This window comes from Aethalodelphis obliquidens, unplaced genomic scaffold, assembly GCF_003676395.1.
Source record: "Aethalodelphis obliquidens isolate GAN/ISIS:26980383/991018 unplaced genomic scaffold, ASM367639v1 scaffold28, whole genome shotgun sequence".
Classification (NCBI taxonomy): Eukaryota; Metazoa; Chordata; class Mammalia; order Artiodactyla; family Delphinidae; genus Aethalodelphis; species Aethalodelphis obliquidens.
Window position 1 is genome coordinate 1,979,221 of NW_020837972.1, and position 21,865 is coordinate 2,001,085.

Genomic DNA, 21,865 nt, shown 5'->3' on the forward strand with positions numbered 1-21,865 from the left:
AAAAGGAGACCCTCCAAATAGAAACAAGATTTTAGCCAAAAAAAGAGACTCGTCTCTTTGCTCTACCAATCACGACCCCCAAATCCCTTATCTCGATCTGCACAAAATCTCACAAACCTGAAACCTCCTTTTTGCAAAAACAAAACAAAACAAAACAAAACAAAAAACTCAATTCCAATCTTGCCCTGTCAGTTTCTGCCATAATCAACCACAGCAAGTAATTTTCCTCTCCCAGCCCTCCAATCATCGCTGTTAGTATGCTGAATCTATTTAAATCATTGGTTTCAAGGCCCTCCACCAATTACTTCCTCTCTCCTCCAACCAACTGCTCTGCCTTGTTACAAGGCAGCCTCTGCCCTCCCTGGTCAGCAAACCTACATGCCTGTAGTTACCCACAACCAGACCTTTCTAAGATTCCTTCTTTATCTCATCACTGTCTCCCTCCCACGCATACAATACCAGATATGTGAGTTAGTATGTACTTTACATACACGGAAAAATGAGGTGTCTGTCTCTGCCCAAGATTCCTGTCCTTCCTGCAATTCTGCAGATCATAAATTCCTTGAAGACAAGGGCTAACACACACACACACACACACACACACACACACACACACACACACACACTCACACTCTCTCTCTCTCTCTCTTTCTCTCTCTCTCTCTCCCCTTCTCCTTTCCTCTTTCTCTCTCTCTAAGTCTCCCAGGACCCACACAAGTGCTGTATAATCTGTGGCCACTTCACAAATCCTTGTGGTTGGCTGATGATGTTGATGATAATGATGATGATACCTAAGCTGAGCCTTCTGAGTAGAACAGTCTTCTAGGTAATGATTGCAATGAAGCAAGAATTTATGACACTCCTCATTAAAATTCTAATTGCATAATTGGGCCTGAAGGTATATACCCGCCCCCTTTGGGGACACATACTGATCTCCACTCTCTAAAAATACCTTGGCAAGGAAATCTAAATCTCAAAAAGCCAACCAAGAAAAATTTCCACAGAACAAGAGACCAGTAAGAAACAGATAACAGCGCCTCGGCAAGCCACAAAACGGAGGTTTTAAACTCTGAGAAGTCTTTCAAAACAAAATGGATTATAGATTTTTTGGGGGGAGAAAAGTTCTTATGTTTGCAGCTCCTGGCACATTGCCTGCTTTAGCGGAGACAGGTTCTAGCAGCGGCCGTGAGCCCAGAGAGGGGATCTGCGTCCTAAACTCCCCTGTCCACCACGCACAACCTTGGGTGAGCCACACAGCTCAACTGCGCTTCAGTTTCTTCACCTGTCAATCAATTGTGCCCCCATGCAAGGCCCAAATTTTATAATGCTGTGAAAAAAGATGAGAGGCTTGAAGCTTTGACAGTCAGCTGACAGATGACAAAGCAAAAAGAAACAATAGTTATATGCTATAAAAGCAATGCAATTCCTCCAAAGTAAAGAAGACAATCTCTATCTTTGGAATTTAACTCACAACATGAGGGCAATCATGGCCTTGTCAAATAGCTATGAAACACCCAAACCCGCTGTGTTGGGAAAGTCGCTTAACCTCTCTGGGTCTCAGCTTCCACACTCATCAAGTGGGCTTGCAGGATTAATACCCTCTGAGTCTACGAGCTTGAGATGGTTTTGTATAAACCGTGGAGTATTTTTCACTGCTATAATCATTTTCTTTTAATCCTTTAACATCCCATTCTATATCTTAAAATCGTTTTGGGGGATGTCAATGACCCTTAACACTTAATTTCTGTGTGCTTTCTACTTTCCCTTACGCAGGTACTGCCACTGCAATCATGTTCCTTACTACTAATAATCAGGAGTTGACTTACAATAATGAACTCTAATGCAACAAAAATGGTGATTGTCATGCTAATGAAAAATACAAGTTTTTTAGCACCAAGCATGCTGTTGATATTCAGCAATTACCAATGATTACAAATGTTTCCTACTAGAGCATGGACTTGAGGATATGGGGAGGGGGAAGGGTAAGCTGTGACAAAGTGAGAGAGTGGCATGGACATATATACACTACCAAATGTAAAACAGATAGCTAGTGGGAAGTAGCCGCATAGCACAGGGAGATCAGCTAGGTGGTTTGTGACCACCTAGAGGGGTGGGATAGGGAGGGTGGGAGGGAGGGAGACGCAAGAGGGAAGAGATATGGGAACATATGTATATGTATAACTGATTCCCTGTTATAAAGCAGAAACTAACACGCCATAGTAAAGCAATTATACTCCAATAAAGATGTTAAAAAAAATGTTTCAAACACTGAGAATAAGAATTCTGCAGAGAGCTATGAATAGGAAACAATAGTAAATTCAGTGCTGGCAGCACAAAGCTCAATTTCAAATGCCTAAACATGAAGTAAAATGAACAGACTCTGAAACACCACCCATGACTAAGTGTTACCCAGTGGATTAACTCCTCCTGCCCTGGACTCTGTGAAAATTGTAATTTATATTTAAAAGTACTTCAAAAAAAGGAGAGGAAAAAGGCCAATTCCTTTAGAAATGATGTGCTCTGACCCCACCTAGTGGTGTCGCAGTGATTCCTGAACTAGGACAAGTGCCTCAACTCAGCACAGGTGACTGAAGATTTCCCGAGATCAGCACTAAATTGGTAATAAATTTTTGCTTGACAAAAATGTACTAAAGCGGGCTTCCCTGCTGGCGCAGTGGTTAAGTCCGCCTGCCAATGCAGGAGACATGGGTTCGAGCCCTGGGCCTGGAAGATCCCACATGCCGCGGAGCAACGAAGCCCGTGAGCCACAACTACTGAGCTCTGCGCTCTAGAACCTGAGAGCCACAACTACTGAAGCCTGTGCACCTAGAGCCTGCGCTCCACAACAAGAGAAGCCACTGTAATGAGAAGCCCGCGCACCACAATGAAGAGTAGCCCCTGCTCGCCACAACTAGAGAAAGCCACGCGCAGCAACGAAGACCCAACGCAGCCAAAAATTTTAAAAATTTTTTTAAAAAGTACTAAAACATGTGGACTTAGAATCTAAATCAGACAAAGCACAGACAGGAGGATGGAACACATCATCCTGTCACAAACCAGAGAAGCCTCGTCATCAGCTGGCTAAAATGATTACCAGCTCTGAGAAAACTCAATTCTGGGTTTTTAAGACCACAAATGCTTTTTTAACTTCTGAAATTAAGAATAAACAAGCACCAAAAATGTTCTTGGAGAAGAATGCAAAACTAGCATGAATAATTGGAGAAGTCATCAAAAACAAAAGAGAAAAATTTCAAAATGACACATGGGGGACAAAGGAATCGAGAATAATGAAGCATGGCAGAAATCAGAAAAGAATCCTGCTATCACAGTGGACATCAAGCTAAATAGAGACCATTTATAGAGCATATTACAAAGAAGATCCTTAAGTATATGGCATAAGGTAAAGCTCACTATATTTAGACTAATTGTGGAGTCTAGAGGGTCTATAATTACAAAGCCATGGATAATCTGAAGAAGATTCAAAGAAAATGAAGGAGATGATTAAAGGAGAAAATTTACAGTGCCTCTAGCATGAGACCTTTCCTCTTTATTCTCACACTCCCAACTCATGATATGAAGCTAATGTTTACCAAGTGCTTACTATGGTCGGGCCCTGGGCTAAGTGCCTGTAAAGGTCTACCTCGAATACTATTATTCTCATTTAGAATAATAGTATTTAGGTTTAGAGAGGTAAGTCTAAGATCCATCAGGGAGACGGGGGCAGTGGTGGGTCTTCCTTCCACCTAAGCCAACTTACCCCATCAGGATGCTGGCTCTTTTCCCTAAGCAATATTTGTTCTGTCCTCTAGCAGATTTTCTCATACCTACATGCTCAAACCCTGAAATGACTTCCTACCTAAGGAGGAAATATGAAACAGAAAGTTGCACAATGAGCTTCTTCTGCCCAGATCACCTAAAATAGGATGCGAAGCTGAGAGTCTTTGAAATCAAGTTCTTCCCCCTGTTTTACAGTGGAAAAACTGAGGCCTGGGAGAAAAAAGAGATTTGCCCAAGGTCACAGAAGAGCTCCACGGAGAAGCCAGGGTTCAAACACCAGTTTGAACTCCCTCCTGGAGTTTACATCCTGGAAGGGAATCATTTGCCTCAATCTTGGGGTGTCTAGGATTTAACATCTTACTGAAATCACCAGAGTTGTTCTGCCTTCTCCTTTTGAAAGTTTCGCCCGTTATGGACCACTGTATGCCCACTTGTATGCTGGAATGATCTGTAATGTTGGTATTTAATCCAATCATAATTGTGCTTGGGTATGTGAAAATGATTGGGATGCCAACAAACAGGAGAAGAAGGCTTTGGTTTTGATATAAGATGGTATTAGGATCTCTTACAACTCAAGTTCGAGAAATTTTTCATATTTGGCTCTTCTTACTGATAGATTGAATTGTCAGAGTAAAATTCCTACCTAGAAAAGAAGTAACAAAACCGTTTAGCCTCCTGGCAAATTACATTCAGCATCCACTTTCTCAAAATGACAACTATCAAATCTTTCAAGTGGAAAAATCCTCCACAGCATCAAGCCAATTATGCAATGCAGTAAGTGGTGCAAGAAAGAGATGTTTCCCCCTATCTCTGCAGTCTGAAATGATTAGCATCATTAACATGATTCGTATGTTAACTACCACTGGTTCTGAATTTGAGTCCTTCTTAGAAAGCCACCTACATTTGACCTCAATAAAACCAAGAATTCCTCAAGTACCATCTCTCTTTTCTTCAAAATGCATCTTTGCATTAGCATCTTCTCGCATTAGTATCTTGCTCAGTTAATGTACAACATAAAAATAGAGCAGGAGAGCAAGACTAGTGGCTTCTCAGAGTTCTCTCCATCATCATAAATCAAACTACCATTACTTTCGACAGAATATTTGAACATGGTTTACAAAGAGGTATTTTCACTGGAAATTTGAGGTTTGATGAGATACGATGGCTGGACAAATCACAACAGGTCAGTCAGTGCCCATGGTGACCCAAGCCTCCTGCTTTAGGCTGACTATAGTCCCTTCCTTTCTGCCCAGCACTAAGCATTCCATGAGTCCTTAGAACAACCTTGCAGGGTCAGTAATAGTAGTTCCATTTTACTGATGTGCATACTGAGGTTCAGAGAGCTTGAGTATCTTATCCAAGCTTTAAGTAGTTTAGCTGGAATTCAAGCCCAGGTCTGTCTTATTTCAAAGCCTGTGCACTTTCTACTACTACCTTTTTTATTTCTATAAATTTATTTATTTTATTTTTGGCTGCGTTGGGTCTTCGTTTCTGCGCGCGGGCTTTCTCTAGTTGCACTGAGCGGGGGCTACTCTTTGTTGCAGTGCACAGGCTTCTCATCACAGTGGCTTCTCTGGTTGTGAAGCATGGGCTCTAGGCATGCGGGCTTCAGTAGTTGTGGCACACGGGCTCAGTAGCTGTGGCTTGTGGGCTCTAGAGCGCAGGCTCAGTACTTGTGGCTCATGGGCTTAGTTGCTCCGTGGCATGTGGGATCTTCCCGGACCAGGGCTCGAACCTGTGTCCCCTGCATTGGCATGCAGATTCTTAACCACTGCGCCACCAGGGAGGCCCTCTACTACTACTTTTTAACTACTACTAATGCTTTGCTACTTTAGTGTGGTCCCTGGACCAGTAGCATTGGCATCACTCGAGAATTTGTTAGAAATGCAGAATTCTCAGTCAACCACAGAACTACAGAATCAGAATCTGCATTTTACCAAGATCTTCAGGTTATTTATGTGTACATTAAAGCTTGACAGGCTGTATGTTGTACCAGTCTGTCTCTCTGAATATCACTACTATTATTCCTTCCACTGGTTCTCAATGTGGTGGAGGATAGGGTGGAGGGAAGAGGAGGGTGTTTTGCCTTCAGGGACAGTTGACGGTGTCTGAAGACATTTTTCAGTTGTCACAACTGGGGCAAGGTAGGAGGTGCTCCTGTAATCCAATGGGTGGAGGCCAGAGATGCTGCTACACATCCTACAGTTCACAGGACAGTCCCCACCACAAAGAACCCTCCAGCCAAAATGTCAACAGTGCCAAGGTTGAGAAATCCCGACATTGCTGATAATAGTGTCCATCCTCTTTGGGTCTGGGGTCTGTTTAAAGAAGAAAAACATTGCAAAATTATGGCCGAACAATGTCACAAAAAATTCCTTTCCCTGTGGGTCAGTCTCTCACAACATGTATCAAATAGTAACTTTGATCAGGGGTCAGTAAACTGTGGTCCACAAGACAAGTCCAACCCACTGCAGTTTGAGAACTAAGAATGAGTTTTACATTTTTAAATGATTGAAGAAAACTTTTTTTAAGTTTAAAAAATTTTTTATTTTATTTTATTCTTTGGCCATGTTGTGTGGCTTGTGGGATTGTAGTTCCCCGACCAGGGATTGAACCCAGGCCCTCGGCAGTGAAAGCGTGCAGTCCTAACCACTGGACTGCCAGGGAAAAAATTTTAATAACATTTCCTCACTTGTGAAAATTACATGAAATTCAAATTTCAATGTCCATAAAGAAAGTTTTATTGGAACAAAGTCATGTCTATTATTTTTTACTTTTATCAAAGTCTGCTTTTTAAAAAACAGCTCTACTGAGATATAATTCACATACCTTAAAATTCACCTATTTAAAGTGTACAGGTAAATGGTTTTTAGCATAGTCACCGAGTTGTGCAGCCATCAGAGTCAAGTTTAGAACATTTTCATCACCTTAAAAAGAAACTTTGTACTCTTTAGCTATAGTGCCCCATCCCCGCACCTAATTTCCCAGCCCTAAGCAACCACAAATCTACTTTCATTATAGATATCCCTATAATAGACTTGTATATGAATGAAATAATATATGATCTTTTGTAACTTGCTTCTTCCACTTATAATGTTTTCAAGGTTCATCCATGTTGTAGCATGTATTGTTACCTCCTTCCTTTTTATTGCTAAATAATATCTCATTGTACACACAGACCACATTTTGTTTATCCATCCATCATCTGATGGACATTTGGGTTGTTCCACCTTTTGGCTTTTACGAATAATGCTGCTATAAACATTCATGTACAAGCTTCTCTATAGACATGTTTTCACTTTTGAGTAGATACCTACAAGTAAAATTGCTGGACCATATGGTAACTCTATGTTCAACTGTTTAAGGAACTGCCAGACTCTTCCAAAGTCGCTGCACCATTTTACATCACCACCAGCGGTATATGAGGATTCCAATTTTTTCATATTCTCACCAACACTTGTTACTATATGTCTTTTTTCTTTTTTAAATTTATTTAATTTATTTACTTTTGGCTGCATTGGGTCTTCGTTGCTGCTCACGGGCTTTCTCTAGTTGCGGTGAGCAGGGGCTACTCTTCGTTGTGGTGTACGGGCTTCTTATTGCGGTGGCTTCTCTTGTTGCAGAGCATGGGCTCTAGGTGAGCGGGCTTCAGTACTTGTAGCACGTGGGCTCAGTAGTTGTGGCTTGCGGGCTCTAGAGCAAAGCCTCCGTAGGTGTGGCACATGGGCTTAGTCGCTCAACGGCATGTGGGATCTTCCCGGACCAGGGTTCGAACCTGTGTCACCTGCACTGGCAGGCAAATTCTTAACCACTGTGCCACCAGGGAAGTCCCTATATGTCTTTTTGATTCTAGTCATACAACTGGTTGGCTCTCATTATGGTAAAATGGTATTTCCAATATATTTAAAATGATGAAAGGGAAGAACCTACAACCAAGATTACTCTACCTGGCAAGGATCTCATTCAGATTTGATGGGGAAATCAAAAGCTTTACAGACAAGCAAAAGCTAAGAGAATTCACTACCACCAAACCAGCTCTACAACAAATGCTAAAGGAACTTCTCTAAGTGGGAAACACAAGAGAAGAAAAGGGCCTACAAAAACAAACCCATAACAATTAAGAAAATGGTAATAGGGACATACATATCGATAATTACCTTAAATGTGACTGGATTAAATGCTCCAACCAAAAGACACAGGCTCGCTGAATGGATACAAAAACAAGACCCATATATATACTGTCTACAAGAGACCCACTTCAGACCTAGGGACACATACAGACTGAAAGGGAGGGGATGGAAAAAGATATTCCATGCAAATGGAAATCAAAAGAAAGCTGGAGCAGCAATACTCATATCAGATAAAATAGACTTTAAAATAAAGAATGTTACAAGAGACAAGGAAGGACACTACATAATGATCAAGGGATCAATCCAAGAAGAAGATATAACAATTACAAGTATATATGCACCCAACATAGGAGCACCTCAATACATAAGGCAACTACTAACAGCTATAAAAGAGAAAATCGACAGTAACACAATAATAGTGGGGGACTTTAACACCTCACTTACACCAATGGACAGATCATCCAGACAGATAAGTGATAAGGAAACACAAGCTTTAAACAATACATTAAACAAGATTGACTTAACTGATATTTATAGGACATTCCATCCAAAAACAGCGGATTACACTTCTGTCTCAAGTGGTCATGGAACATTCTCCAAGATGGATCACACCCTGAATCACAAATCAAGCCTTGGTAAATTTAAGGAAACTGAAATCATATCAAGTATTTTTTCCGACCACAACGCTATGAGACTAGATATCAATTACAGGAAAAAATCTGTAAAAACTACAAACACATGGAGGCTAAACAATACACTACTAAATAACCAAGAGATCACTGAAGAAATCAAAGAGGAAATCAAAAAATACTTAGAAACAAATGACAATAAAAACACAACGACCTGGACTTCCCTGGTGGCACAGTGGTTAAAAATCCACCTGCCAATGCAGGGGACACGGGTTCAAGCCTTGGTCCGGGAAGATCCCACATGCCGTGGAGCAACTAAGCCTGTGTGCCACAACTACTGAGTCCGGGCTCTAGAGCCTGCGAGCCACAACTACTGAAGCCCGTGTGCCTAGAGCCCATTCTCCGCAACAAGAGACGTCATTTCAGTGAGAAGCCCGTGCACCAAAATGAAGAGTAGCCCCCACTCACCACAACTAGAGAAAGCCTGTGCACTGCAACAAAGACCCAACACAGACAAAATAAGTAACTAAATAAACAAATTTAAAAACAAACAAACAAACACAAAGACCCAAAACCTATGGGATGCAACAAAAGCAGTTCTAAGAGGGAAGTTTAGAGCAATACAAGAAACAAAAACCTTACACCTAAAGCAATTAGAGAAAGAAGAACAAAAAAACCCCAAAGTTAGCAGAAGGAAAGAAATCATAAAGATCAGATCAGAAATAAATGAAAAAGAAATGAAGGAAACAATAGCAAAGATCAATAAAACTAAAAGCTGGTTCTTTGAGAAGATAAACAAAATTGATAGACCATTAGCCAGATTCATCAAGAAAAAAAGCGAGAAGACTCAAATCAATAGAATTAGAAATGAAAAAGAAGTAACAACTGACACTGCAGAAATACAAAGGATCATGAGAGATTCCTACAGCAACTATATGCCAATAAAATGGACAACCTGGAAGAAACGGACAAATTCTTAGAAAAGCACAACCTTCCGAGACTTAATGAGGAAGAAATAGAAAATATAAACACCCAATCACAAGCACTGAAATTGAGACTGTGATTAAAAATCTTCCAACAAACAAAAGCCCAGGAACAGATGGCTTCATAGACTAATTCTATCAAACATTTAGAGAAGAGCTAAAACCTATCCTTCTCAAACTCTTCCAAAATATAGCAGAGGCAGGAACACTCCCAAACTCATTCTACGAGGCCACCATCACCATGATACCAAAATCAGACAAAGATGCCGCAAAAAAAGAAAACTACAGGCCAATATCACTGATGAACATAGATGTAAAAATCCTCAACAAAATACTAGCAAACAGAATCCAACAGCACATTAAAAGGATCATACAACATGATCAAGTGGGGTTTATTCCTGGAATGCAAGGACTCTTCAACATAAGCAAATCAATCAATGTGAAAAACCATATTAACAAATTGAAGGAGAAAAACCATATGATCATCTCAAAGATGCAGAAAAAGCTTTCAACAAAATTCAACACCCATTTATGAAAAAAACACTCCAGAAAGTAGGCATAGAGGGAACTTACCTCAACATAATGAAGGCCATATATGACAAACCCACAGCCAATATCGTTCCCAATGGTGAAAAACTGAAACCATTTCCTCTAACATCAGGAACAAGACAAGGCTGCCGACTCTCACCACTATTATTCAACATAGTTTTGGAAGTTTTAGCCACAGCAATCAGAGAAGAAAATGAAATAAAAGGAATCCAAATCGGAAAAGAAGAAGTAAAACAGTCACTGTTTGCAGATGACATGATACTATACATAGAGAATCCTAAAGATACTACCAGAAAACTACTAGAGCTAATCAATGAATTTGTTAGAGTGGCAGAATACAAAATTAATGCACAGAAATCTTTTGCATTCCTATACACTAATGATGAAAAATCTGAAAGAGAAATTAAGTAAACACTCCCATTTACCACTGCAACAAAAAGAATAAAATACCTAGGAATGAACCTACCTAAGGCGACAAAAGACCTGTATGCAGAAAACTATAAGACACTGATGAAAGAAATTAAAGATGATACAAACAGATGGAGAGATATACCATGCTCTTGGATTGGAAGAATGAACATTGTGAAAATGACTCTACTACCCAAAGCAATCTACAGATTCAATGCAAGCCCTATCAAACTACCACTGGCATTTTCCACAGAACTAGAACAAAAAATTTCACAATGTGTATGGAAACACAAACGACCCCAAATAGCCAAAGCAATCTTGAGAAAGAAAAACGGAGCTGGAGGATTCAGACTCTCTGACTTCAGACTATACTACAAAGCTACAGTAATCAAGACAATATGGTCCTAGCACAAAACCAGAAATATAGATCAATGGAACAGGATAGAAAGCCCAGAGATAAACCCACGCACATATGGTCACCTTATCTTTGATAAAGGAGGCAAGAATATACAATGGAGAAAAGACAGCCTCTTCAATAAGTGGTGCTGGGAAAACTGGACAGCTACATGTAAAAGAATGAAATTAGAACACTCCCTAACACCATACACAAAAATAAACTCAAAATGGATTAATGACCTAAATGTAAGGCCAGACAGTATAAAACTCTTAGAGGAAAACATAGGAAGAACACTCATGACATAAGTCATGGCAAGATCCTTTTTGACCCACCCCCTAGAGAAATGGAAATAAAACCAAAAATAAACAAATGGGACCTAATGAAACTTAAAAGCTTTTGCACAGCAAAGGAAAACATAAATAGGACGAAAAGACAACCCTCAGAATGGTAGAAAATATTTGCAAATGAAGCAACTGACAAAGGATTAAACTCCAAGCAGCTCATGCAGCTCAATATGAAAAAAGCAAACAACCCAATCCAAAAATGGGCAGAGGACCTAAATTGACATTTCTCCGAAAAAGATATACAGATTGCCAACAAACACATGAAAGCGTGCTCAACAACACTAATCGTTAGAGAAATGCAAATCAAAACTACAATAAGGTATCACCTCACACCAGTTAGAATGGCCATAATCAAAAAATCTACAATAAATGCTAGAGAGGGTGTGGAGAAAAGGGAACCCTCTTGCACTGTTGGTGGGAATGTAAATTGATACAGCCACTATGGAGAACAGTATGGAGGTTCCTTACAAAACTACAAATAGAACTACCATATGACCCAGCAATCCCACTATTGGGCATATAACCTGAGAAAACCATAATTCAAAAAGAGTTATGTACCACAGTGTTCACTGCAGCTCTATTTACAATAGCCAGGACATGGAAGCCACCTAAGTATCCATCGACAGATGAATGGATAAAGAACATGTGGCACATATATACAATGGAATATTACTCAGCCATAAAAAGAAGTGAAACTGAGTTATTTGTGGCGAGGTGGATGAACCTAGAGACTGTCAAACAGAGTGAAGTAAGTCAGAAAGAGAAAAACAAATACCATATGCTAACACATATATATGGAATCTAAAAAGAAAAGGTTCTGAAGAACCTAGTGGCAGGACAGGAATAAAGATTCAGATGTAGGGCTTCCCTGGTGGCACAGTGGTTGAGAGTCCGCCTGCCAAAGCAGCGGACACGGGTTTGTGCCCCGGTCTGGGAAGATCCCACATGCCGCGGAGCGGCTGGGCCCGTGAGCCATGCCACTGAGCCTGTGCGTCCGGAGCCTGTGCTCCACAACGGGAGAGGCCACAACAGTGAGAGGCCCGCGTACCGCAAAAAAAAAAAAAAAAAAAAAAAAAGATGCAGATGTAGAGAATGGCCTTGAGGACACGGGGAGGGGGAAGGGTAAGCTGGGACGAAGTGAGAGAGTGGCATGGACATATATACACTACCAAATGTAAAATAGATAGCTAGTGAGAAGAGTGCTTTGTGTCCACCTAAAGGGATGGGATAGGGAGGGTGGGAGGGAGATGCAAGAGGGAGGAGATATGGGGATGTATGTATATGTATAGCTGATTCACTTTGTTATACAGCAGAAACTAACACACCATTGTAAAGCAATTATACTCCAATAAAGATGTTAAATAAATAATTTAAATATCTGTATACAAAATAATATTATGTGTAAACAGACATAGGTTTACTTCTTCCTTTCCAATATAGATGCCTTTTATTTCATGTCTTGCCTAATTGTCCTGGCTAGAACCAGCAGTACAATGTTGAATAGAAGTGGTGAGAGGGGACATCCTTGTCTTATTCCTGATCTTAAAGAGTAAACATCCAGTCTTTCACCATTAAGTGTGATATTGGGCTGTTCCCTTCTATTCCTATTTTGTTGGGTGCTTTTATCATGAAATGCTGTTGCACTTTGTCAAGTGCTTTTTCTGCATCGATTGAGATAATCCTGTAATTTCTGCTTTTTGTTCTATTGATATTATATATTACATTAATTGATTTTTGGATGTTAAACCAACCTTGCATTTCTGGGATAAATCTCACTTGGTTATGGAGTATAGTTTTTTTAATATGTTGCTGGATTCCTAATATTTTTGTTAAGGATTGTGGCTTCCATACTCATAAGAGATATTGATCTCTAGTTTTCTTGTGCTATCTTTGTCTTATTTCAGTATCAGGATAATGATGGTCTCATAAAATGAGCTGGGACGTGGTCCCTCCTCTTCTAGTTTTTTGGAAACGTTTGTGAAGAATTGGTATTTATTGGTCTTGAAATGTTTGGTAGAATTCAGTGGTGAAGCCACCTGGGCCACTAGTGGGTAGCACATGGGTTTTTTACTGTGAGTAGTATTTTTATTGCTAATTTACTCTTTCTTCTTGAGTCACTTTTGGTAGCTGGTTTCATTTTAGGAATTTGTCCACTTCATTTAAGTTATTTAATTATTTGGGATACAACTGCCATTTTATTTTTTGTTTTCTATGTTTTTCTTGTCTTTTTAAATTCTCTATTCCTCCTTTACTACTTGATTTGCATTAAGTGAATAGTTTCTAATGAAGCATTTAAATTTCTTTAATAGTTTTTCCACTATTTATTTATTTTTCCACTGTATTTTTAAAGATTTTTTTTTTTAAAGTGGTTATTCTAGTGTTTAACCACATAATCCTGACTTATCAGAATCAGCTTCAGAGGGACTTCCCTGGCAGTCCAGTGGTTAAGACTTCGCCTTCCAATGCAGGTTCAACCCCTGGTTGGGGAGCTAAGATCCCACACGCCTTGGGGCCAAAAAACAGAAGCAAAATTGTAACAAACTCAATAAAAACTTTAAAAATGGTTCACACCAAAAATATATATATATTGGACTTCCCTGGTGGCGCAGTGGTTAAGAATCCGCCTGCCAATGCAGGGGACATGGGTTCAAGCCCTGGTCCCGGTAGATCCCACATGCCGTGGAGCAACTAAGCCCATGCACCACAACTACTGAGCCTGCGCTCTAGAGCCCGCAAGCCACAACTACTGAGCCCACGTGCCGCAACTACTGAAGCCTGCATGCCTAGATCCCGTGCTCCACAACAAGAGAAGCCACTGCAATGAGAAGCCCGCGCACCTTAACAAAGAGCAGCCCCCGCTCGCTGCAAGTAGAGAAAGCCCACGCGCAGCAATGAAAATCAAATGCAGCCAAAAAGTAAATAATTAAACAAATTTTAAAAATATATATATATATTAAAAAAAAGAATCAGCTTCAGATTTATACTAGCTTAACTGCAGCAATTATATAGAAATGTTATTCTACATAGTTCTGTTCCCTTCCCCCTTTTTTATAGTATTATAATTATTGTATACTATATCTATTAAAGTTACAAACCCAGCAATATATTGTTGTAGTTATTACTTTACCATCTGTAATCATTTCCTTAGCCTATTACAGCTTGGTTTTCACCCACCTCCTTTGTACTGTTATTGGCACACCTATTAAACATATATTACGTTTCCATGTTATAGGCCCAACAATATAGTATATACAAATATTATTGTATATTATATACAAATTATTTTATATAATTGCATTTTAAATCAGTTAAAAGGAGGAAAATATACATTTATACTGTCTTTTATAATTATGTTATTACATTTACTGGTGCTCTTTGATTTTTTTCACACGGATTTGAATTACTATCTGGGGTCACTTGCTTTAGGCCTGAAAAGCTTCCTTTAATATTTCTTGTAAGGTGGGTCTTTAAACAACAAAGTCTCTGTTTTTGTTTATCTGGGAAATTATTTAACTTTGTTTTTGAAATGTCCTTTTCATTTATATCCAGCTATGTTGGAGATAGGTTTCCTAGTTGACAAGTTTTTTCTTTGAGCACTTTGAATGTTATCCCACTGCCTCTGGCCTCCACAGCTTCTGCTGAGAACTTAGCTGTTAATCTTATTGGGGTTCCCTTATAAGTGTCAAGTCATTTTTCTCTTGTTGCTTTCCAGATTTTCTCCCTGTCCGACTTTCAGCATTTTTACTATGATGTGTCTGTGAATCTCTTTGTGTTTATCCTCCCTGGAGTTCATTGAGCTTCCTGAATATACAGGTTATTGTTTTTCAATTAATTTAGGAAGTTTCAGCCAATTTTTTTGGAATATTTTTTCTCTCTCCTCTCCTCTGGTAGTCCCATTACACATGTTGGTGCACTGAATGATCCTCACATTTCTCTGAGGTTCTGTACATTTTTCTTCATTCTTTTTCTCTCTACTCTTCACCTTACATAATCTCTATCAATCTATCATCAAGTATACTAATTATTTCTTCTGCCTGTTGGAATCTACCTTGAGCCCCTCTAGTGAATTTTTTATTTCAGTCATTGTATTTTCTAATTCCAGAATTTTTAAAATTAATTTATTTAATTTATTTTATTATTTTGGCTGTGTTGGGTCTTTGCTGCTGTGCACGGGCTTTCTCTAGTTGTGGTGAGCGGGGGCTACTCTTTGTTGTGGTGTGCAGGCTTCTCATTGCAGTGGCTCCTCTTGTTGCAGAGCATGGGCTCTAAGCACCCGGGCTTCAGGAGTTGTGGCACACGGGCTTAGTTGCTCCACGGCATGTGGGATCTTCCCAGACCAGGGCTTGAACCCATGTCCCCTGCATTGGCAGGCGGATTCTTAACCACTGTGCCACCCGGGAAGCCCCAATTCCAGGATTTTAATTTGGTTCTTTTTATAATTCATATCGCTTTACTGATACTATCTAGTTGATGCAAAAATGTCATTATACCTTCCTTCTTAATCATGCTTTCTTTTAGTTCTGTGAACATACTTACAGCAACTCTAGGGAGTGGTCTCCCCCACCCAACTGGGCTGGTTACTGTTATTTGCTTGTTTATTTGTTTAGTGACTGGCTGGACTGTTTTACTGAAATCTATTTCCCCTGTCACAGTGTTGAGGTCTATGATGTTGCTCCTCAGGAAGACATATCTTTGGATTTGCCCAAAGTCACCCAAGATGACAGTGGTCTTAGTAGGACTCTCCCTCTCTTTCCCTGGTCACACCCAACTGTTAAACTCCACTAATTGTGGTATATTATTCTATTATTTTCAACAATGCTCTGGGGCATAACTTGTTCTATAAAGTAATCCAATCAAAAGGTGGCTCTTTTGAGATTAGTGTTTGATATTTGTCCTGACCCCAGGAGGGCTCTTCCCAGCTGTCTTATTCTCTCCTGCAAACTAGCTGGCTTACAGTCTAGGCTGTATCTTTATTAAATCCACAAATCTCCTCCCAATTGCCTTTCACTAAAACCTCCACAGTTCTTGAAAGCACCCTTAGGCATAAATTTCTCCACACTCTACTGCAAATGAAGTCACTACTTTCTGGGAAGAGATTAGGAGCCTGCTTCTCCCTCCAGGCAAAATCTCTGAGCTCTTGATAGAAGTGGGGAGGGGGAGACACACTAGCCTGAGGTCTTCTCAGTTTGCCTCTCCTGGCTGGTACCACCATCTCACAAACTGAGGGTGGGGATAGAGCAAATGGGACCCCAGTACTCTCGGTGAGCCATGCCCAGAGTACAGCTTCCATTCCATAAGTAGGAGGTGGGTGAAGGAAGGAAGCCCCATCTTTCAGCTTCACTCAACCAGGATTTAGCCTCAGCAGCAAGTAGCCTTGGGCAGGACAAGCCCTAAAGTCATGCTCCTCCTGGGAAGAAAGCTGTCTGACTGGGAGCTAGGGGGAGAGGGAGCCCAGTGTACTGGGTTGCAGCCGTTGTTGAGAGCTGGGAGCAGGGACGGTAGTAGTGGTCTTGCTTCAAATACCACAAACTCTTGGGACTTCCCTGGCAGTCCAGTGGTTAAGACTCCATGCTTCCACTGTAGGGGGCCATGGGTTCGATCCCCGGTCAGGGAACTAAGATCCCTTATGCCTCTCGGCCAAAACAAAAACAAATACCACAAACTCTTGCCTTTCTTACCGAATTATCATAGATTTTCTTGAGTAGCTGTTTCTTCACTTGATGTTTGCCCATAGGACAATTTCCAGGGGGTTTAAATTTTTTTTTTTTTTTTAATGTTTTACCAGTTTACAGGGAACCAGGTCAGTGGAGTTCCTCACCCTGTCATGCTGGAAGTTGATCCTGTCTAAGGCTGCTTTTGTGCTACCATGGTAGAGCTCAGTTGAGTAGTTGCAACTGAGACCCTAAAGCCGGCAAAGCTGAAAATATTTACCATGTGGGCCTTTACAGAAAAAGTTTGCCAACCCCTGACTTAGGTTACTGCTGCCAATGCTGCTGGTCCACAGGCCACACTCTGAGTAGCAAGGACTTAAACTACTTGAGAGGCAGTACTGTATTGGCTAAGATCTTGAATCAAAACCCCCCTTCGCCATTTACTAGATATATGGTTTGGGGTACCTACCTCATTGAGTTGTTTTGAGAATTAAGTGTATGAATATCTGGCATTTAGGAAGTATTCAATAAATGATAACTGTTACCATCATGATAGAAACTGTATGGAAAGTTTAAGACACCGTCTCTTTCCTCAGTTTTGTTTTGTTTTTTCCCAGAAAATTTAAGCTGTGAAAAAGGGAAACAAGTACTATAGACTTTCCAATAAAACGAGATGCAACTTATAATATCTGGGGTACATAATATTATCTAATAAAGTTTAAACTCTATAGAGCTGGAGCTTAAGCGTGACACTGAAAACTAGAATTCGCTACCACGAATGCTTTCAGACTCTTGCAGTAACAATGAATGAAAACCTTCAGGAAGTGCTTCCAAACCCGAAAGCCCCATTGAAAAAAAGCAGCGATTATCTTTAACATGAGGATTTGGGCCTAGATGGCCCCTTCCAGTTCTAGTTGACTCTATCTTTGCCCAGAGCTGATATAAACAGAATCCCGAAGCTTCCACTTCCACTGTCACCGCGGCAAGGGCGTCCGCGTCGGTGCCGGACCAGCACCCGGCCGGATCCCGCCGCGCTCCCCTTCGCCGCAGCCCGTTGCAGCCAGTTACCTCGCAATTGAACTCCATCTCCGCGTCCATGGTGACGATCCGCACTGTGAACGTCTTGGGCTGCTTCCTCTTGAGCGAGCTGAAGCTCATTCGGGAAGCGATGGCCCCGGCCATGGCGCGGGGCTCAGGTTCGGGACCCTCGCGCCCCGAGGCCTGCGCTCTGGACCTTTTAGCCTCCCTGGAGGAGCCTCACAGGCCTCAGGGCCACCATGGTGGCCGGCCGGCCGGCCCGGGAGCTGGCTGAGCGGCGCGGGCCCCCAGCGGCCAGCATGGACCGCGAGGACCCTGCCCCGGGAACCGAAATGGGAGTTGGGGTGCGAACCCTGACGGCCACGGGAAGGGATCGCGATCGGGGACCGACGGGGCGGGCACGGCCCGGCTCTCCGGGACTCGGGCCGGGGACGCTGGTGACGCCCGGGGATGGGGCCCCTAGACGCCGGAGGCCCAGACCCCGCGCGCTTCTCAGCCGCCGAGGGAGGTGTCGGGGCCGCGCTGCAGCCGGGCACGCACGTGCGCGCGTGGCTGTCACCGTCTTCACTCCGCGTGCCCGCGGGAAGCGTCCCCTCCCCGCAGCCCCCGGCCTGCTCCCCGCCCCGCCCTCGGGCCCCCTAGATCACTACACGCGGTGCAACCGAACTCGGCGGCTGCCGCCCCGACGCCGCGGTTGGCTGAGAACTCCGAGGGAGGAGGAACTTTCCCGCTCTGTCCCACCTTCTTCAACAACACTTCACCAATTGGAAGTTCGGATCTAATTGGAGGCGCCGGCCGGGGCTCGGCGTTGAGTGGCTGAGGCGGCAGTCTCTCCGAATGCTTTTGTTCGCAGGGATAAGCCTACTCTAGCAAGACTGGTTGAGGTGGCGGAGCCCGGCTCGCTTTTCCCGGGAAAACACGTAGAGGCTCGTGCCGGGGCGAGAGAGACGGGTCACCCCTGGTACCGCGAGGGATTGCCCTTCGGACCAAGTCTGCGCCGCGTGTGGACCCCCAGGGGATCGTGTTTCGGACACCAGGCGGATAGTCCTGTTTAGCGCTTAATTAATTACATGTACTGACCTCTGTTTCGCAAACTTTCAAATCACTTGTGGAGGCCGTTTAGGTAGCCGGCACTTTCCCCCCAAGTCCTTCTTCTCTTTAGAAGAAATTCTTATTATTACCGAGGGAGAGGGTAATAATTGTTCCTACGTCACGGGCTTGTTGAGGACTATAAAGCTTTAGAACGGTGGCTGGTCATATTAGGTTGAATCCTATGAAATTGCTCTTTTTGTAGATTTTTTTTTTAAATGAAAGTATTTTGGGGGAATTCCCTGGCGGTCCAGTGGTTAGGACTCCGCACTTTTACAGCGGAGGGCCCGGGTTCAATACCTGGTCAGGGAATTAAGATCCCGCAAGCCACTGCCCAGACCAAAAAAAAAGCATTTTTCATTTTATACTGTGTGATTTCCAATTTATTTCGGATCATATACGTGTACTGTTTATTTTTTTAATGTCATCAAGGGTTATATGGATGTGTGTGTGTGTGTGTGAGAGGTGGGGAAGTATAACTTTGTGTATTAAAAAAAAAATCCTATTTTTGAATAACTCTTAATGGTTGAATACCTGAATGGTTGATCAAGAAGCATTCCACGAATAACTATCATTAGCATCACCCCAACCCTACAGGTGAAGAAATAGAAGCTCAGCATGACAGAGCTGGCTATCACCCAACTAGTGAGGGGCAAAGCTGGAACTCAAACCCAGGCCTATCTCACCCGGAGGCTGTTGGTATTACCTCTACTCTGCTCTGCTTCCCTGGTGGTGGCTTCTAAATTGCTCCTCCCTGTTCTGGCCCCAAGACCATGAAATACAGTTTTGGAACACTCAGCAGACACTGTTGATGTAACTATACTAATAGCATAAACTAGCTCTTCTCCATGGGCCCCGGCGGTGCCTGCGAAGCACCAGCCAGGCCCCAGGAATCATTTGCTGGCACACTCAGCAAGGCTGCCAGGCTGCCGTGGGGGAACTTTATGTCTTGCCTACTGCTAGCAAATTCTCCCCACCAAACTGGTTGTTTAGGGCACTCTGATTAGCGTGGGAGTGTCTATTTTCATTGCTTCAGTTCTTCCCTGCAGGTGGGAAAACCAGGCTGGATTCTCCTATGGGCTCCCCACAGGGACAACAAATCAGGGCTTTAACCCAGGGCCAAGACTGCTGACAGAAAATAAGTGACTCTGAGAACCCACTGAGGAGTAGCAAGAGGAGGTGGATCAGCAGGGGCTAAAAATGACACAGATGGCCAGTAATAGCTCATTTTTATGGAGGGCTTGCTAGGTGCTAGGCACTGGGCTAATTGGCCAAACATGCTGTTAACATTCCTGGGGGACATCCAGGTAGATGTATGGGTCTGGACCTCAGAAAGGAGGCCAGGGCCAAGAATCAAAATAGACATGATGGAATATTATGCTGGCATTAAAAATGCTGTTCACACAGAATAAATAGAAATGGTAATAGTACATACCAGATAAGGTTTTGAGAAAGAAAAATTCAGATAGGGCTTACTAAGAAAGACCTGGCACACAGACACCAGTTACTGAATATTTGTTACATGAATAAGTGAAGGACATGAGGAAATACTTACAGTCTCAACTATGGGAACAATGTTAATAGCTGCCATATATTAAGTGCTTACCATATACTCTGCAAAGTGCCTGGCATGCTTCTTCTGATCTTTATCAAAACCCTATTTGGTAGGTATATATTCCTTGTTTATACATGGGGAAACTGGATAAGGCTGAAATGAAGTAATTTACCCAAAATCATAATTGGTAGAGTTGCAATTTGCATATAGGACTGTTTTAATCCAGATCTCACCTGATATATTTTGTTTCTTCTTTCTTCCAGAAGATCAGAGTTTCTCCAAGTGACATCCTTTCCCTTCAGGGGGGCATTTGGCAATGTCTGGAGTTTTTTTTTGTTTTTTTTTTTGGTTGTCACAACCAGGGTGTGCCCCTCTCCCCTCTATGGGAAGATGAAGGATGTGTGACCTGGTACCTAAGACTTCTGAGGCCATAGCCTTTTTTATTTATTTATTTATTTTTTAAGGCCACACCAGCAGCTTGCTGGATCTTAGTTCCCGACCAGGGATTGAACCCAGGCCTCGGCAGTGAAGGAGTCCTAACCACTGGACTGCAAGGGAATTCCCCTGAGGGCATAGCTAGGATGCTCCAAGGCACTATCCTGAAGCACTGAGCCTGGATGAAAGTAGTTGCAGATAACAGCTCCTACCTGAATAGCCTGGGACTTCCCTGGTGGTCCAGTGGTTAAGAATCCACCTTCCGAAGCAGGGAACATGGGTTCAATCCCTGGTCGGGGAACTAAGATCCCACATGCCACAGAACAACTAAGCCCAGGTGCTGCAACTAGAGAGCCCATGAGCTCTGGAGCCCGCGTGCCACAACTAAGACTCGACGCAGCCATAAATAAATAAATAAATACTTTTTTTAAAAAAAAAAGAACCTACAAGGCCTTAGGAAATCACTGGTGCTCACCCTCTTCCCTTCAGGCCCAGGACTGAAGATTATTGAATTTGCCCAGACTGTCACCTGCAGTGTTGGAAGCAGGCAGATCTGAGTAGGAATTTCTACTTTTCTGTGACCTTGGGCATAACTTAGCTTCTCTGAGCCTCAGTTACCTCATCTGTAAAAATGGGCATAATAATACATGATATGACATGTTTAAGAGTCACTCTTAAATAGGAATTAATATTTATTGAGCACTCTAAGGTGCTGTGTAACCTAAAAAAGTTTTTTTTTTTTAAACCATTTCTGGACCTCCGTTTCATCATCACTTAAAATGGGGAGAATAGGAAATGGGATTGCAAATAGCAAAGCCTAAGAGCACATATAGATAGAACTTTAACTGGTGCTCATTTTCATATGCATGCATTTGCATTT

General features: G+C 42.2%; 1 protein-coding gene and 1 non-coding gene across 4 annotated transcripts in view; one reads left to right on the forward strand and one right to left on the reverse strand.

The window, feature by feature from the left end:
- NF2 (NF2, moesin-ezrin-radixin like (MERLIN) tumor suppressor) overlaps positions 1-18,507 on the reverse strand; it is a 78,478-nt gene extending 59,971 nt beyond the window's left edge. For 2 of the 3 annotated variants that reach the window (XM_027124355.1, XM_027124356.1), the window contains exon 1: positions 17,937-18,505. In XM_027124355.1, the coding sequence (XP_026980156.1) occupies positions 17,937-18,050 (114 nt within the window). In that variant the 5' untranslated portion in view covers positions 18,051-18,505. Of the gene's footprint in view, positions 1-17,936 lie in introns of all 3 variants that reach the window. The other variant, XM_027124357.1, reaches the window with a different exon arrangement.
- Positions 18,508-19,234: 727 nt separating this feature from the next.
- On the forward strand, positions 19,235-19,307 carry TRNAK-UUU (transfer RNA lysine (anticodon UUU)). Its single transcript has one exon. It is a non-coding gene; the product is annotated as a tRNA-Lys (tRNA).
- The last annotated feature ends 2,558 nt before the right edge of the window (positions 19,308-21,865 follow it).